A 20,416-nucleotide genomic window follows, 5' to 3' on the forward strand; every position below is an offset into this window, starting at 1 on the left:
AGATTAAACTTGGCTAGCATTACTCATGTGCAGATATCAGTTCCCATTTCTTTGAGTTCTAGCTGTACATGGTTTTATGATATTCTGTAATGTTGCAAGTTTAAAGGAACTGTTCTTGTCCTTTTCATATAAATGGCTTGCCTGATGCAGAAGTTAGTAATAATTGTTTTTGTTAGGGTGCAAGTGTATGAGTGTGGATTCACAGGCATTCAAATGATTCTGGAAAGATGTGAAGCAATAAGCAAATAGCAAAGTCATATTTTATGCTGCAAAATGTATGTTAAAACCCTTTTTTTATACTTATCTATAAAGATACAGCAATCATGAAGTTCCTCATGGTTTGGTCAATCCAATTTATATTCTTGTAGCAGACCGTCTGAATAAGTGAAATTTCATACAATGAAATACAAAAGAAAAAAAAAATGGGTAAATATCATCATGCATTGCATATTTATGAGTAAGTTCACACAACTGCACCAATAAAAATACAACATTTATTTCAAATTTCCATAACTTAGTACTTCTTCATCCAAAATTGATAATATTGTCAGTGTTTTTCTCTTAATCTTTATGTTATTCATTCAAATTTTCAGCATTGCATACCTGTTTCAGTATTGCCAGTATTCATTCGGGAATAAGAAGGGCAGATGAGTATTATTTTAGTTTTATGACAGCTGATTGAAACTCTCAAGTGATAACAATTAACATCAATTATGATTTGGACTTTCCACTTTTCAGGGTATACACATTCAAGGTACCTCATACTTGTCTTATGTTGTGAGTTTGACCAAGGCTTACCGATAAGTCTGGAAATCACAGCAGGCAATTAACTTCAGAGGAAGTCTTATATAGTAAGATTAATTGATTCCACTTTATCATTGATCTAGATCTTTAAGTTTTGACCTTGTTAATATATTATGTCTTTAAATCTTGAAAACCTAGTTGGAAGTCAAGTGTGTGGCATTGTGCAATGCAGGTGTTAACATATAGACTTGTATTGCTCGAAAAGAGACAAGTATTGCTTGAAAAGAGACAGTATACAAAATATAATTTGGCTTCTAAATTTTATAAATGTTACTTACAAGAACCTGGATGTCATTTTAATATATTTAAATTCAGTATAGATTCATTTTGTTATCGTTACTACAACTTGGCAAGATAAAAGATAAAGAATTTTGTAACTTGTATGGTCTTTAGATAGCACAGCAGACCTTTTAAAGGAACATTTTGTGAAAGTATGGTGGAAAATGGGTAAAGACTTGAAATTTTATGAAGAATTGAATATTTTACACCTTTAAAGTGCATTAAAAACTTGAATCACATCTTCACTACCAAGATTCTATTGGTTTTTCTTTTCTTTTAAAGCACAAGAGAGTCTAAAAATTTAGCTGTTCTGTGTCAGGATTATACATTGTGTTTTTTTTTTATTTAATGTCAGATGTTATTTAAGATTTTATGATAAACTTTTATGTGTGATATTCAATACTTTTTTTAAATTTTACCCACCTGTTCAATAAAGTCAGGTCTGTAACTTTTCAAAACGACTTTGATATTATTTTCTTTGTTGTGAAATATGAAACCTCTTCTCAAACATGAAAGGGGAAATAATTCATGAAACAATCTATGTTTAAAACAATTAAATATATAAAAAGTTAATGGATTAAGTGGTTAAAAATATGCAATACCTGAGAAATGGCACTTAATCTATTTGACAGTCAAATTAAATATTCCCAAATAATAAATGAATGAACTAATTAAATGTACCGGTACTAAAATGTGTATCAAGCACCTTTCAAATGCTATAATTATCTGTACTTGTTGGGTATTGTTGGACTTTTGGAAGGATAGAATAAAAAATAATTATTTTTAGACATTCTTTAAAACACATGAAACCATTGGATTAAAGCTAGAAAACAATTTTGGATCTTATCTTTGCTAACATCTAACAAGCATGGATGTGTAGTTTGAAGTATGTGTTGGTATAAATAAACACACTTTTATTATTTTAATGATTTGAATATTTGGCTTGGGTAATAATTATTTTTGTTTCCATCTTTTTTTATAGGAAAATTTGGTTTGTTTTCTATGATTGCAGACTATTTGGTAAAGGGACAGATGGATTTTTGGTTGTTCACTTCATCATCTTAAAGTATGTCTAAATATATATATATGTGTGTGGGCAACACTTTTAGTGTTAGAAATGTTGACTCGGTGCATAGACTCATATCCCAGACTCCTCTTCAACAAACAAAAGAATTGTATAGAAGTTGTTCGTTTTGTAGTGTGTTACAAAATGTACAACTGTGAAAACATGCATTCCCTCTCACGCACAGGCTGAAGTGAGGCCACTGTATGCTTGAAGACCATTCCATTACACAAGGGGGAAATGGGGGAGGAAGGGGCCTGATTAGACGCAGACCTTGCCAATCACGTCACAGCAACGAACACCTTCCGATTTCACTCTAATCTTAGAACACTTTTGCTCACCCACCTATTTTGATCCATTTTTGATCAGCGAATATACAATACGGATTTTAGGTTCTATAATGATGCTATGTCTGTATGATGATATGATGAAATAAAATGGTTTCAATGCATTTTTAGCTTTTTTAGAAGTTTTCATCGCAACAAGTTGATATAGATTGGATGAAGAATGTAGGCATGGGAGTTTGTTTTTCATTAAGAGAGAGAAAGAGAGAGAGAAGATGAGTGAGTGAGTGAGAGAGAGAATGGGAAGGGAAAGGGGAGGGGTATGGTGTAAACAGTGTAAGTGGTTCCCTGTCCTCAATAATATTACACTCCCTTACAATCCCCCTGTCCAGTCTGGGATATCCTGTTGTACTTGTACGGTAATAATTCACTGCGCAACGTGTCATTACGCCCTGCAAATAGCTACATTGGGATATCGTTGGTGAAGACGAAACAGCTCCTGTCAAGTCATGTCAACTAATAACACGATCACCACCGTCAGGACGCTGCATATTACCCTGTTAAAACTACAGACGACTCCCACACGACGTTGATTAATAACGTGACCATATAGAGTGCGAGGACTACGTAATTGAGACTTATAAGCAGGGGGCTGATTCTTTTTCCTCTGAGCATTACAGAATTCCTCTGGAGATATATTTGGTTTGGTGGTGTATACAAGATATGACTTTTTGTCTGTACCCTTTCATCACTTGCAGGATCTACAAAAGGATAGGTTTGATTCTCTGATACGGTCATCTATGGGGAGAGACGATAGAGCAAGGTGAGTGTACATTTCCAATTTCTCTCATTACATTTTCCATGTCAAATACATTTACTTTGCTCAAGAAAAGTTCAATGGGACTGTCAGTTGGTCACAGCTAGGTCAGTGTCACACAGCAGCATTATCTATGGGTGCACTTTTTTAGCAGGTTCAACTTTAGAGGGGTTGTGACATGGGGGTTCATGATGTGCTGAGCCAACACAATGACAAAATTTGTTTTCCCGATCTTTCAGATTTGAAGACATAACTGTTTATTGACTTGGCATGCCTTGACACAGGTTTTTACTACAAGCCCGTTTTTGTGTAGGAAATGAAACCACAATGACGTGTACTAGGCTTGTGAGATATTCAAATATCATTTGAGACTTGCTGCAACCACATTGATTATGATCATTGTTACAATTTGTGATGTACAATCAGCTGTAAAATATCAGATCAGATTACAAAATAGATAGATGTGGAGTGACGGAAGTCTCTGTTCATTGATATGTACCATAAAGAACTAATTTGATGGTTTTCCATCAGCAGTAATTGCCCAATCAAGTTTCCATCTCAATCAGCCACTATTGAGATCAATCCCCATCTCCATCAGCCGGAATAGGGGAATTCCCAATTTAACATGGAATATGACCTTGACACAGAGCAGGTGCACCAAATAGTGTTTATTGGCTTTATGATACTTGTGTCTTTTCCTGTGTCAAATCTCGAGGGAAAAGTTGATGAAGCAGATAAACTTGCTTTCTCAAGCTCATTGTGATGTCACAAGTATTTTTTTTCCACTTCTGAAATAAATATCACATTATAATTGCAGGGAGGGTCAGGTGCTAGTGCCCTATATTAAGTCCAGTGCCTAATATTAGTAGCAGTGATGCAGGAACATTCTCATAAAAAGGGATGGGTGAAACATTTTGTGACAACAGTGCTTTGACCCACAATCCTTTGTTTGAGCCAAAATTTCTGGCCACAGGTTTAGATTACCTCTGTGGATGTTCTGCTGTTGCACTAGAGTGTTAAGAGGTACTATTGGGTTGATTTCTGTGACTTTGGATAAGCTTCAACATCAATCCCACGAATGAATTGTTTTCAGTATCCAAGAAGTTGTGGAGAAGAAGTGTATTTATGGTGACTTCCTTTTCATGGGGCACATTCTTAGTATGTTCCTTCAATAATATTGTCTCATGTAATTGAAAAAAAGTGTCTTATGTATTGATCTGCAAAAATTGACAACAAGAACAGACATTGCTGCCAGGGCGCCATTTACAGCTAGACACAAGGAAACTGGATCTTCAACAATAGTCTCCTGCTGCTCAGATTTGCCATGCAGCTTCCTTGCTATCACAACAAGACAATCGAGTCTAAGAAGCGATTAAATCTTGAAAGAATATAACTTTGTACATCTATTCAAAAGTAAACATAAGTGTTATAAAAAATTGCTGATAATGTGTAAAGAATTTCAGGTAACGAATTTGAGATAAGAAAAAATATGTTAACAAATACGTAGAATAAATAAAATGTAGGTCAAAAAATACTGAAAACAGAAATACCGCCCTTTCACACGGTAAAAAAAATTGTAATTTGAATGATGATTCCAGTGCAAAATCAGGCTAGTGACAAATCTTTAGCACGTGTTAAACCATATTAGAATCGCGAACGCTAATCACAGTCACGAATTAAAATTCTACTCCGGAGGTGAATTCCAGTTAAGTTTCACTCAAATTAGGGTACACATTTTTCATGTAAAAGGTATGACCTCCAAAACACCTTTTAGGGGGCGGAGCTTACGTGACCTTTCAAGCACTTGTTCAGGGGTCTCTTTGTCTCATTCATCCCTTCCGAAGATATTTGTGATGCAGTGCTTTGATTGACAAGTCACCAAAGACACATACCGCCTTCACTCGGGAATTCAAATTCAAATCACAGTTTTCGAGTAAGCGTGTGAAAGGTCTGATGATTCTAAAGACGAATTGCAATCATCATTACAATGATGATTCAAGATTCATATGTGAAAAGGCCCTTAGTATTTTCACTTCTTTGAAGTCAAGTTAATGTCAAGGTCAACTATTGCTGCACAGTATCACATTTTCTATCTATGTTTTTGTCAGTATCAATCAGTGACTTTGATTTTGTTTCATTTGAATTATCAAATAACTTGCTGCCTTTTCTTCACATTTTAAGTTATTTGAGATGGTAATTAGTTCCAACATATGTGATACTTGATCTCCTGCTTAGTGAAATAGGACATCTAACAAAATATAATCACTTCAGCAGTCAATGAGTACTTATATTTACATGTCAGTGTGAAATACTGTACATGAATATCAGTGAAATCACATTGTTTGTAATTGTGAAGGCTCACAGTAATTGTGATAGAAATGACCGAAGTAAGGTTTCATTCAGGTGTAAATTCTGAGCAAGTAATAGTTGGAGTAGTGTTGCACATGGTTTATAACATGTTTTATCAAAATGCTTCATATTCCTCACTAGAATGTCTTGCAATTGCAGATATGAATGATTAGTAAAATGTGTCAAGATAGAAAAAAAATGTTTGACAATTGAAACATAGAACTATTATTGAATGATAATAAATAGAATTATATTCATATTATCACCAGTGTGCAAGCCAAGGGTGAACATATCCTTTAATGTGATCAACCCTATCATTACCTCATGGACTCCCAGGCTAAAGGGTACCTAGCCAACATTCCAGAGAATAAACCGCAATGATTATGTAATCCTATTTTGTATTCGCCTCTGCTAATTAACATCCAGGCCAATTATTAGCACTTGCTAGGGTTTAGATTTCAAACAGTTTCTGATTACAAAAGCAAGGGTTTGGTTTGGGTTGCATAAACAAACTTCTGGTAATTTCTTTCATGTTGGCTTATTTCATTGAAATTACTGTACCGGTACATGTTATTATCCAGACAGATATTTATACGTCAAAGCAGAATAAAAAGAGTATTCAAACTTAATTAATTCTATTAATTTTGTATCTCTGTCGATACGTGGTTGTGAAATCATCAAAATAACAAAAAAGACAAATAGAATATTTCTGGTGGCTTCCTTTTCATGGAAAAAATTGCACCGTAATTTGTGATTAGCGTTCGTGATTCTAATTTGGTTTCACACGTGCTAAAAATAGAATATTTCTTTTAAATAATGCAACAATCTTACCAGTAACAGTATGTGTTATGTAATGTAAATTCATCCTTCTTTTTAGTTTCGGTAAGATTTTTTTAAACTAAATAAAAAATGGAAGGGTATATTTGGAGGTTATGGGGGGGGGTTAACAAGTAAGAATACTTGCCAAGAATTGTGTTAAAGTGTCTCCATTACTGGAGGGGTGTTTACATATACACATTTTTCTATATACAAAATATTTCATTGTGTCTCCATTACTGGAGGGGTGTTATACATATAAAGTCTTCTATATTAACAATTTTTTAAAGTGTCTCCATTACTGGAGGGGTGTAACATGGTAAGCATACACAGTCTTCTATATTAACCATATTTCAAAGTGTCTCCATTACTGAATGTTACACATACACAGTCTTCTGTATCATCAATATTTCAAAGTGTCTCCCTTATTAGAGGGGTGGTATTCACACACAGTCTTCTATATTAACAATATTTCAAAGTGTTTCCATTACTGAAGGGGTGGAACACATACAGTCTTTTATGTTAACAATAAGAATATTTCAAAGTGTCCCCATTACCGGAGGGGTGTTATACATACACAGTCTTCTGTATTAACAACATTTCAAAGTGTCTCCATTACTAGAGGGGTGTTACATGATAATCATACACAGTCTTTTGTATTAAAAATATTTCAAAGTGTCTCCATTACTGGAGGGGTGTTACATGGTAAGCATACACAGTCTTCTATATTAACCATATTTCAAAGTGTCTCCATTACTGAAGGTATGTTACACATACACAGTCATCTGTATAAACAACATTTCAAAGTGTCTCCATTACTAGAGGGATGTTACATGATAAACACACAAAGTCTTCTATACTAAAAACATTTCAAAGTGTCTCCATTACCACAGGGGTGTTACAAATACACAGTCTCTGTATTAATAATATTTCAAAGTCTCTCCATTACTAGAAGGGTGTTATACGGTAAACACACACAGTCTTCTGTATTAACAATATTTCAAAGTGTCTCCATTACTGACGTTATGTTACACATAGTCTTCTATGTTAACAATATTTCAAAGTGTCTCCATTATTGAAGGTATGTTACACATAGTCTTCTATGTTAACAATATTTCAAAGTGTCTACATTACTGGAGGGATGTTGCACATACACAGTCTTCTCTATCAGCAATATTTCTAAGTGTCTCCAGAAATGTCACAAGAGGGGTGTTACACATACACAGTATTCTATATTAGCAATATAATTATTCCGTTATTGTACATGCAGTTGTGAGGTGGAAGACTGCACTGATATCGTATGTACTGTATAACACAATTTTATTCTTAATTGTTGATTTTAGTCTGTAGGTAGAGGAAAATGAGACAAGCATAACTCAATAACTAAATTTCACCCAAATCAGATATGAAATGCAAATTTCATGTTTTGTAGACTAGACATGAATAAATGATATTTTAATTGAATAATTTTATTGATCATTTATTCAAACCATTTTTTTAATATAGGAGGAGAATAGTCATCTGTTCCCTAAACTTAGATACTCCTGGGTTGTGCCTATAACAGCCTTCACAACTTTGAAATGTCACATCTTTCTTATTTCACATATGATTTGTTATGATTTTCCTTTTTTTCAAATGAATTTTAATATTGGGGTGGAGTTTGCCTTTAACATGAACAATATAATTGTGTTTAGGCAAAAGGTCAATAAAGAGATCCCAGAAACCATGAACAAAATTTCAAATCAAATGTGTTTTAAGAAATCTGTACAATGTAGATGCTATCAAACCCTTAATGTGCTTACATGAGAAAAAAAGCATCAATAAAACTGTTAAGGAGCAATATACCGTACATGCCATCCAACATTTCAAAAATATATGTGATTATTTGTTTGTAACTTAATTGCATAAATTCAATGTTAGAATGTAGCACATTGCAAACCAGATTCTATGAATGGAAATTAATCAGTGTCAATTTTTCTTGGCACATTAAAGAATTTCCAAATGCAATTTGCAGTGATTAAGCAGCCATCATTGTGTATGAAATAGTGTGATTGATGAAAAGCTGTGCCTTGAGATATATATCTTTCACATTGATCTGAGTATAAAAGTACAGTGAAATTTTATCCGCATGGAAGCTCTTATTTCATATAGAAATCAGAACAAGATTGTCAAAAAGGTGTTTTAAAAAATTTGATGAAACCAGTTTTGAATTTGACAGGCAATTGTTCTCATTACCGGTATTTGTTTCAGTCTCTTTAATAATTCTTCACATGATATGAACATTTTATTTATTTATTTATTTATATATTTATTTCCACATTAAAAAAAAACAAATTATAAAACATGTTATAACAATCAATATTACATGAAGTGGGGGAATCACTAAAAGCTAACATGCTTGTCAAGAGAGACTCTGAGCCCTGTTATATATATATAGATTATATATATATATATATATAAACTAAAAACAAAGAAGAATAAAATGAGGTTTTAGGAAGAGGGGTGGTACAAGTAAATAAGTGAATTGTCAGAAAAGTTGGATTTTACATTACATTTTATCTTACAGATATTTTTTGTATTTTCTATTAAAATGGTCTAAAGATTTGCTACAGATTATGCAATCCGGTAAAGAATTCCATAATAATGGATCTTCATAAAATATAGATGATTTGGTAACCTGTTTTGCATTAAAGGTGGATGATGTTTATCTTTATTACGAGTATTGTAAGTATGTGCATCTTTATTAAGTAAAAAGAACGACTCAAATGCTTTGGGAAGAAGGTTATTTTATAAGTGATACATAAAAATTGCATTATTATACTGAATCATTTCATGAATTGGTAGTAGGCCTATATTTATTTTTTTTTAAATAAGGGTTTGGTATTCAGGATGAATAATTATACGAAATAGCCTTCTTCTGCAAGATATGTGTACAACTTAAACTAGTTTTGCAAGCAAATCCCCAAACCACATTACAGTAAGATGAGTATGATGTTATAAATGAGTGATACAAGATCTTAAGGGCCTCCTGTGATAAAACTAACTGAGAATTCCTATGCTTTTTGCAAGTTTGCTATGTAACTGTGAGATATGAGAATTCCAAGTAAGTTTTTCACCTAGAAAATGAAATTCGTTCACGTGCTGAATGGGACCATTTTTAAATTACAATAGTGGTCTATTATTGTGCAAAGTTTTGGAGTTGCTACCAAATATCATATATTTTGTTTTATCAACATTCAAAATCATATTGTTTGCTTTCGTCTATGTATCAATATTTTGCAACTGTTTATTCATAGAAGATATAATAAGAGTGTCAGTATCATTTCCTGTGATGAATATTCTTATATTAAATGCAAATGAGAATTCCCATTATTCCATGCCGCTATATTTCATGTTTTTAAAATCAAAATCAATAAATCAAGAACTGGTAATAGAAAACAACATATGTTTACTCATGTACTGCAATGTTCTACTTTAAATGTTTAAAAAGCTCACTGTAAATACATGTACTTAGAGAAATGGTAATAGAGCACAACATATGTATGCACATGTACTGCAATGTGCTGAGCCTCTGTTGAATATGGAAGCCATGCTGTACTAGATATCGTCAGGTGGTGCCAATTTGCTACTGATCTCGTACATAGAGCATGAGTAAGCCAGTCAAGGATGACTCATTGCCAAAGAAATCCCCAAGCCTATACTATCTGACTAGATACTGAACCATGCAGAAATACATGTGAAATCGTGCTAGGTCTTTAATTACGAGCTTCCATGTGCCTATCCCAAGTTACAAAAACACAGCTCTTGCGGTGGCGAGAGTAAACAAATTATATCCATTTGATTATTACGAATGTCACAATTAATACGACTATTTGATACTTTGCAATTTAGAAGATTGCCTTGATATTCTTTGTCTATATATGTGAGTTGATAAGTGGAAAATTATGTGTATTTTTTAATGGATTGAAGGGAAAATCTACTTTGATCAGAATTTCCTCCTAATTCAATTATTTTTTATTTATTTTAATGAGACATTTGGTAGCCAGAGGCTCAATAATATGTACAATGAATAGATAATTAATTTAACTTGATTTGTAATTACTTTATGCATTGCATCTCCAAAAAATGTTTTGATAGAAGGAAGAAAGTAAAAAATTATTTGATAGGGAAAGGAAGCAAAAGAGAGAAAAAAAGAAGAAAGGAAAGAAATTGAAATCTAGAAGTAAGGGTAAAAAACACACCATAATGTGGTTAACCATGTTATTTTCAAGGCAGATTATTTTTTGCTCATAGAAATGAACATTGTTTTTGTATTGGATATCCCCTTTTGTATCTTGTAAAAATACTAATTAGATTTTAATCATACAGGCAGCACCAGTGTTATTTCAAGTTAAGAATTATGAATCAGGAAAATGAGTGATACTGTCAGCTGCATTATTAGGTTTTGGAACAACTTAGTAAACATTGAATTATCAGTTTTGGACACTGTATAAAAATGCTGCAAAATGGCCTCTTACATTATCCTTCAATTTCTATTGAACTGTGATAGTTAGAGAGACTCCTGTTCCAATTTTTTTTCTTTCATACACTATATAGTTCACTGTTCATTGACTTTGATTTTTGGTGTCTCATTTATTAAAATATTTTATTCATTTTCTATATCATGTTACACAAATTACTTAAAAAGTAAAATATATAAAAAGTAGTATATAATTATAAAAACAACTATTTTATAGTTCTGAAATCTGAATATATTCACAATTTGATTTTTTTTTAATGAGAGAGAAGCCAAAATGCAGTCTGATATGGGTGTGCACATTTTGGCAAGATTTTACATGGTTTTATTGGTTTGTTGGCAATCAGCTAATAGATCAAAAGGATTTAACGTATTGAATCTGTTTTGTGTTCACAGTTCATTCACATTTGATAGAAACATGATATTGTTCTATTTTTTTAAATATACATATTGCATTCTGATGATGCGATCTTTTAAACTGGTTTCCTATACTGGTTTAAGGGAAATCAGTTCAAGAGGGTACACTGAGAAAAGGGTCTAAGATATATTGTCATATACATGTACATGTTGCACACCATCCAATGAAACTCTGTGATGAGGATCTGCTTCTTTGAAACAGAAAATACTTGAGTAGTTGTTATTGCTATTTAAGCTGAATGTTTGATCAGAAGTTGGTAGATCTCATTCAATCAAATGAGAATCTCATTAATTGTCTATATACTAGGTTCATGAATTGATGCTTGTAATTTACCATCAAATTATGAATGTCCACTTATCAATGATTCATCTTTCTTCTTATTTCAGTAATACTAACTCCAGTCTCATTTATAAAACTTATTGTTAAGAGGTGAATGTTTCATTGCAATGTACATTTTAAGTCTAATGTGATTTTAAAATAAAATAATCATGTTGAATGTCCATCCAATTTGCGTCTATAACATCCCATCATATGATGATTGTTCATCGAGCCCATTAATAAATTATTCGTTTTTTTCTGATTTCAGTGTACTATGGAAGAATATCAATATCATCAAGAGAGCCAAGAGCAAGAATGCTAACTCCAATTTCAGTTCTAAAAAGTAAGAATTCACATTTTCTGTTCACCAAGTATTCTCTCAATTTCAAGGATTTGAAATAAATCCTAATTGCCTGTGAATAGTGACAAGGAGAACATTGGATTTATTTTCAATCCTTAGGATTAAATTTTGAATCTCAAAAGTTTGAAGGTGTAATCATTTTTAATTAAATTAAAAAGGAAATTAGCACACAATAGTGCATGGACCTTATTTTCAATGCATAAAAGGGTTTTCTTTACATGAGTTGCTCTTGTGTGGATTCTTGGTACACACACACAAACTTTTCTCAAAGCAACTCCTGTCTTTCAAATTTGCTGCATTAATATTTCAACTTTGGAGGTGAGAGTAGATCTTTGGTTTTTCTTTTTATACTTGAATCATTCAAAATATTTCCATGGCAACTGATAGCAAAAAGTAGTCTGGAACATATTCAATTATTAATTGCAGTTAATCTGAAGAGTTATTTCTCTCTTAAGTGATGGTGCATGCCACTTTGTGCTTCGTGAATTTACCAACATACCAGAATAGATGTGAGGTTGAGAAGAAATATAATTTAACTCTAAATCTGTATCTTTTTGTATTCTTCTAGTAACAGGAAAGTAACTCCTCAAAACTTGGGTCCACCAGAACCTCCTCAAAGGGACTATAGAACAGGTAAGAACATATTCTAGGATCATTTTCTTGCAGTGTTCTTATTTGACAAACTAAAATTAATAATGAATATGAGTGTTTGGATTAGTCAGAAAATAAAGCTAAACATCTCGGAAAATGGGTGGCTGTTGGCATGCTGGGGTGGAGTCCCTCAATTCCCCCCTAAAAATGCCTTTGTGGCATTGTTATTTCCCTATTGAGCCCATAGAACGTATAGACTGCAGCAAGTTCAAATAGAAGCAGTAGGCCTATACTGATGCATTACAAAATTTAATAGCCGACATGATAGGTGGTCGAAAAGGGGACAACTGATGCCCCTTAAAATTTCTCCTCTCATGTTATTGATTAACCCTGTCCAGCCAACACTAGGACCAACATTTGCTAAAACTTTTAAATTTTACCAATATTGAATTTGATATCATAACTGGTTTTAAAAAAATTATCCAACACCCCTAAATATATAAGTGTCCATACAAAATATATTTAAGATTATGTATGATATCCCTGACTTCATGTAAATCCAATCCATGGACCAAACTTTGATTCAAGAAGGTCGTAAAGATATGCATTACAAATATAAGATGGATGGCACCATAACTGTCTAGAAATAATTCTGACACCCACAGTGATATAAGTACACCCACAATTAAAAAAAAAGGTTCTCACATCAGACTGATTCCATGGTAGTCAATGATTTGCTACAAGACAGTATACAGGGTGTTCATTACAAATAGATAAAAGATGGCACTATAATTTGTTGGAATTTATCAGCTGTAGCTAGAAGTGGATATGATACATCTGTTTTCCATTCTTTTATTTTATGCATTGTATCCTATTGTATAGCCTAGTGTCTCTGTGTATTTTCACCCTGTCCGACCCCTCACACTCACACATATTCAAGAACATCTTACCTTTGATTTTAAAATCATTTTACCTCAATACCCCTCTTATAACCTGTTTCCTTTGTTTTCTTGTTTCTAATTTTGTTTTAAAAGATGGTTATCCTCAAGGAGAAGGTGAGACTCTTAATTCTTCCTTCTTTTGTTTTTCTGTATGTCATTCATCATCTTCCATTCAAATGTTTTCCATCCTTCTATTTATTTTGTTTAAAAAATTCAGTAAAATCCATCTTCAAGCATAAAACAATCCATCTTCAAGCATAAAACAATCCAGCATGTAGAAAATTCGGAAGCAACAAAGCTAAAATCTATTTTAGAGTTATCTTTAATTTATTAACAATTTTAGTCATTAAAAAGTCTCATGACCATGGGCTCATAGTTTCATGATAACATTCTATAAAGCAGTGTACTTTATGTCCACTCACCCTATCACTCAGAATTTAATTGAAGCTTTATGATCAGAGTATGATTTTTGTGACTTTTTCTCAATGTTTAAAGTCGGTGTTGAAGAAGAAACATATGAAGTATTCCACGAAGGTAAGATAAGTGCTTGGATTGGCCCTCGCTAGCCCCACCCCTGCATCAGTACTTGTTCGTAGATAGACATATAAGTAGAATGCCACCACATTATTATATATAGATATAGTGCTGCCACACTTCAGGGTGTATCAATGAAAAGGAAACCCAAATTTCATGTTTGTTTGTAACAAAAATATTAAATTTATTTGAGGTAATAAATGCTAGTATTCTAAAGATACCTGAACAAGGTTCTATGACCAAGCATGGAGTATTTTTGTTCTAGAAAAATAGTGCAATATATCAGGTGGTTAACTTCTACTGCATATTGAACATGCAATTTGTGACTGTGTGCATATTATTGAATTTATAATCTTTGTCAGAATAATGTTAAAAGTTATTTTATGCACTTCAGTTGAATTCACTAAATATGTTTGAAGCAAAATATTTTTGTATAAAAAAAAAACAGATTAAGAAGCTTGAAGAATTGTGACAAATTTTGATGCTTTTATTCCTTTAATTTTTCATTTCCCATCATGTCTAATTTCTGGAACATTCAAGTGAAAAAAGTACAATTTGCATAATATTTCATAAACAATGATTTGCAGCGATGCATGGTTCTCAAAACATCAGCAATGTTACATTTTTATCACTGATTTTATTTTTTTTCTGAGGAATAAATATGAAAATTGTGTTTCTTTTTTTCTGATGCACCAACTATATGTCTCTTTTTCTAACTACTGTCTTTCACTTCCCTGGAAATCCCTATTTATGGAGGTTCAAAACTCCTTGCAGAATAACAAAGCTCAAACATAATCAATTACATTATTTGGGTGCAACTTGTGCATTATTGGTATGTTCATCCAAATCCATATGAATATTTTGATATTCACAATATGCAAAGCTTTGAGGATACTCCTAGATCCAGTGCTTTTTACTTCATCCCATTTTCGGAATTTCTTCCATCTTTGCTACCAGAATTCTGAATTCTGAAAATAATTTTAAACTGAGATACCAGTAATTCTGTGTTTGTATGATATCATTCTCTATTTCAATAATTGAAACAAAAACATTCATTCACAATGACTTCCAAGAAAAATGATATTGAATTTTTCTTGTGCAGTTCCATAAGACAATCATCCACATCACACACATTCAGTCATACATCATTTTAGCATAAGACTAATCTTTCATGCATTTTGTTAGTATTATAAGCTGAGGAATATCTGGTAAATAAAAACTCAAATCACGTTTCTAGGAAACTTTCCTTTTTACAAAATATCGTCTACTGACATGTCAGTTAGGGGTGACAATGTAAGAAGCCCTTGCACATTTAGCATATCATAGAGGTTTTTGCATTTTTTTAAGTTTTCATTTTGTTGCTTTCTGTGCATGCATTTATTTCTATTATATATAAATATACTCTAATTTTTTTCTACTTTAATTTGATTTTTATAACTTCTTTGTAACGTCTTATGTTTCGGTTATGAAATGAATATCTGTAAATACAAGCAATAATTTGTTAAATGTAAGCTTGAAATTTTTTTGCTACTTTTGTTGACCGTAAAGCTCTTAATAAAATGGTTGATTCCCTCTGATTGTGTTTAACAAGAAGAGATATTCTGAAGATATACAGAGTAGGATTTGCTGACACTTTTTTAGGTATTAAATCTTTTCAAAGATTCTACAGGGAGACTTGGTATTTTTACTTCATGATAATATAGAAGCATTAGCATAGGTGGTGCAGGGTGTATTATGTATGCTTAATTTGTTTACAGAATATAAACTTTTATTGGTTGATATATAATATAAATATAGAGAAAACATTTCATGATTTCATGATAGTTTGTACAATTTTTATTCTCACCATAACTACAGAAATACACTTCCTAGTTTTTATTGAATCCCTTAATGATGAAAGAGTAGTATGTCACCATTACAGGTACATGTTGGGTTCTGCATTTTCTTGGATGCACTGTATATCTTGGCCTCATCTTACAAATAGCTGCAATTGATCCAATCAATCTCAATTATGGAAAGCCATGTATATTGTGATTATTCATTTACGGATGTCTCTTCTTAAACAAAAAACCCAGTAAAAACACCGATATAAATCATGCACAAGTATGCATCATACATCAGAGAAATGAGAACACTTTGACCGGATGATGACCTTTCAGGCTCTCCATAGTTAAGATTAATTTGATCAATCACAACTCTTTGTGAGACAGGGCCCTGGTAATAAGAATTAATTATGAAATTTGTGTGACCTGCTCCTCTCCCAGATGAAAGTGCTGGAAACATAGAGGAAGATTTTGAATCAGGTGAGAAGTTATTCTTACGTAGTGTGAAAACTGCGCTTACAATATACAGCAGTTCGCATGAAACTACACACAGACTACTCTCATTTATACTTTACACCAAATATTTCTGTAACCTATAGGGTGATGGGTTTGGTCTGGTTTTTTTTAACCTGTGATTATAAAGTACATGTATGTGTAAAAAGCATTTTTTCAGGATGCTCAATTATAATGAAAGAGGGTAACAGAAAGTAAAACACAACGTTTTGCATTTATAATGTAACCTTCCAAAGTGTGCCAAATTGAAAATATAAATGTCAAATTTATTTTTATTTTCATTGAATGCTAGCAACGCCCACATGATATACTAAAATGCTCAAATGGCAAATATTTGATTTTTTAATTGATGTCTTTGTACCAGTTATATTTGGATTCAGAGAAAATTACAGAATAACCTCAAAGCTATCAGATCACATACAGATTTTAATACATTCTTATCTTTAAAAGACTTATCGGTTTAATATTAGATAAATTCTCAGTCTTTTAAAACCACAGAAACTATTGTATAAAATTTGAGAACTGGATATTATCAGCTTACAATTTTTAGCATTTCCTCTGCTAGTTCATTGTGCCTCATTCCAACTGAGTTTTTTGTGTTATTTAAAGAAAATTGATTTTACTTTTACCTTGGTGTAATTTACACTATTATTTTTGTTTTTGTTTGTAAATCGCACATATTTAGCCTTCAAGCTGCCTTGGTGTTGATATTTTTAATAAAACAAATTGAATTCAATTAAAAAAAGATAGATATCCGCTGCCAATGCTGGTCTTAAAATGCACACAAGCACAATATGCTCTTACACTTAACACCATTGGCTTAGGTTTGAATGATTTTAAATTTTATTTCAACTTGAAATTGCTGCAATATTTTTTTATTGCGTCTTTTCTCACAGCATAGAAATATAAGGCTGAACTCATTTTAAGAAATATTTATGGTCATTGCAGTTTATGGAGGTTAACTATATGCTAAATAACTAACATGTTTAGAAATTTGTTATTTTGCCTTACAGGATTATGTAAACTAATCTTAAAGCTGCTGTGTTTTACAAAGAGTTAAGTGTGACTTAGAGTCTTGGTTAGTGCTGACATGCACATGATTACTACGCAGTAGTGCGCACCCTCTTAGCATGAATTGACCAATGCAGCGATGCCTTTTATACTGCATGCAACTGGATATTGAAGTGCAACTCTAAGTCATACTTAACTCTTTGTGACCCCCTCCCCCCGGTATACTAACGTTGACACAACATTTGCTCCTGCAACAATTGCTCTGGGCTTAATTTCGTCTAAGATGTGGGGTTAGGGTTGCAATATGGTTTTATGTGAGGTTAAGGGTTAGGTTGAGGGTAGGGTATAGTGTTAAACCCAGGGTTGAAGTTGGTCATTTGAATAGTGCGTGGAATTTAGAGCGGAGCAATTGTCGCCGGAGCAGGTTTCGTATCAGATATTGGTTAAAGTGATAAATCCTCCATGATAGTTCAGCTTATAGTATTCAAATGTTTTTATAAGATTGTTTTTACTATTGATATGTATTGAAGAAATATTTAACAAGTCTCTTACTCCAACAAACACACCAGGTATAACTGATCATACAAGACAAAGACAACAAATACTTTAACTCTAGATTCTATAGTTAAATATTTCTATTTGTATCTCTATACACTGTGTGTATGATTCTTGAATGTAACCTTCAGGGCTTGAATTAATTTCCTCAGTTACCCCTGTCTGTCTTAGCTTCACCTTAATTTTCTACCAGTATGCTTCAAGCTAACAATTAAAAAATATATATATATGCCTTTATACTAGTCTTCAAGGGGCAGCTTGGTTGCAGATATGTGTCTTTGACCTTGACTAGATTATTAATGATAAGGAAATAGAATCTTGAGAAATGTGTAATCATATAAAGATATGAACGTAGTGCAAACTTTGACTCAAGAATGTCGACAGCGTTTCCAATGAATGTGTGTTTAGAGGGCCTTTAAGCACTTTTTTGTTGGATGCCATATCAAAGAACTCCCTGAACAGCTGAGCCAATGCCTGAATTTTATAAGGCATTAAGCAATATGTTGTCCAATATTAAATGTGGCCCCATACCTGAATTATGTAAGACTTAAAACAATCTATTGCGCAATAAGGTGGCCCCATAGTGTAGCTTGTACCGCTGTATACACCTGCTGGGTGATATGTGCTTTGGAATAAGTCATTATATTGCATGCCTCCCTTGGTTATGTAATCTTGAGATGATGTTTCTATTAAATGACTGCATGCTCCTATTTCAGAGTATATGATTGCCTTGTTTTGTTGATCAAGAGCCATCCCATCCCGCCGCCCCCCCTCCACCTATACCACTTTCCCCATGCTGTCCTTGTGCAGACTTGGTCAGGGTCATCACATCCAAGAGCTTTTCCACTTTCCACTTTAATTTGAAAGATAGTCCGTTCTCTCACCAGTTGATGTAGGAGGACTTATTGGGCAATCTCTTTATTGTTTATGATGTCAGTCACATCCTTTGTTGAATGCCATATTGGTTTTCGTACCAGTCTGGTGAAGGATCAAAATCTCAGTATCACCAATCTGATGATAGACACCAAAGTAAGGTGAAAGTCTTCTATGAATGCATCCGTTAATAAGCACTTTGATTGGAGGTGCTTTGATAAAGGCATTGGCTTTGTGTAGAGTCTTATGCTGCCACCAATGCCCTTATGAAATGTCTTAAAATGACGAGCCTATTCTCATATAAATGATGACGTCTTTTTACTATGCCTCTTCGGCTTGCCTTGGCAGTCTATTTCAGGTATAAAGCTTCTTGTGTGCTTCAGGGAAATGTTCATAGTCAATTTTGGTAATTTTTTTTTATATAAGAGAAATTCTTTGTTAAAAATTCCCATGGAAGATTAAAGTTTGAAGATAAATTCTGAAGTGTTTTAATGATATGAATCTGCAAAAATGGAAACCTCCTTGAACTTTTGAGTTCTTACAAGACCTGATATGTGGGCGCTATACTTCCTCAAAGAAATAATGTATGAGACATCCAGCATTTGTTTCAAGTGAAGTGGTACATGTGAGCAGCTAGAAGCGGCATGTTTGAGATGAATTTCGTTATCTCTTTTAGTTAAGTATATATGAAAACTTTTGACCTTTTCATTTTGCAAAACATAACAATATTATCTGGATTGAACTTAGATCATTGAGAACACTATTAACCTTCAACTTTGCTAGTCACTCAGCTTCAGGTATAGTTAATGTATCCTGACAAACCATAGTGCAGTTGACCACTGTCTGACCATGATCTGACCATGCTCCCATTATTGTAGGAGAAACCACAAGGGGGTCACCTGCCATAGGTTCATTGTCATTTGTTGGAGCTATGCAGATAGTATTTGGAGTGACACTCTAAAATTAGCCCAAGGCTACCTAATGATCTCCTGAGCATTACTCATACTTCCAAGCCATATGGGGTCAGACCGATTACATCATTGTAATCCCATTGTTAAGAACTGACCCATTTTCGATAACACATGTGGATCCATCTTTCTTTGCCTATCATATCAAGTGATTTGATTTGATTTGATTTGAATTTATTTTTCTTCTACATAACAATATAATATAACATAAATGTAACAAACATACATTGACAATAAATCAGGTATAAATCATTTAGCATAAAATTAATAGCAGAAGATGGATTGCCATAGTAAGCAAAAAAATGCTTGAAAATTATGACAAACCGAAACATATTTTAACCATATAATAATATTATGAGCAGAATGGACAATAACAAATTATTAAAGTATCAATTAAGTATAATATAAAAAGAGAAGAACAAAATCTAACAAGCCAAAACTTGCTATAATATATATAATCAAGTAAAAAAAAATAAATAATAATAATGATAATGACAAAATGAAGATGATGAAGATGATGATGATGATGATGATGATGATGATGATGATGATAATGGTGACGGTGGTGGTGGTGGTGGAAAT

General features: G+C 32.8%; 1 protein-coding gene across 1 annotated transcript; it reads left to right on the top strand.

The window, feature by feature from the left end:
• The first annotated feature begins 2,972 nt into the window (after positions 1–2,972).
• Positions 2,973–16,513, top strand: LOC135156189 (uncharacterized). Its single transcript, XM_064107841.1, has 6 exons — positions 2,973–3,253; positions 11,933–12,007; positions 12,594–12,658; positions 13,651–13,671; positions 14,053–14,091; positions 16,356–16,513. The coding sequence occupies exons 1-6, from the start codon at positions 3,231–3,233 to the stop codon at positions 16,511–16,513; spliced, it is 381 nt and encodes a 126-aa protein (XP_063963911.1). The 5' UTR covers positions 2,973–3,230.
• The last annotated feature ends 3,903 nt before the right edge of the window (positions 16,514–20,416 follow it).

The sequence above is a fragment of the Lytechinus pictus genome, chromosome 12 (assembly GCF_037042905.1).
Source record: "Lytechinus pictus isolate F3 Inbred chromosome 12, Lp3.0, whole genome shotgun sequence".
NCBI classification, from domain to species: domain Eukaryota; kingdom Metazoa; phylum Echinodermata; class Echinoidea; order Temnopleuroida; family Toxopneustidae; genus Lytechinus; species Lytechinus pictus.

Coding starts and splice junctions, on each gene's coding strand:
- LOC135156189 (XM_064107841.1), top strand. CDS start 3,231: ATGGGGAGAGACGATAGAGCAAG. Junction 3,254..11,932: donor GGGAGAGACGATAGAGCAAG/GTGAGTGTACAT, acceptor TTCTGATTTCAG/TGTACTATGGAAGAATATCA. Junction 13,672..14,052: donor TGGTTATCCTCAAGGAGAAG/GTGAGACTCTTA, acceptor CAATGTTTAAAG/TCGGTGTTGAAGAAGAAACA.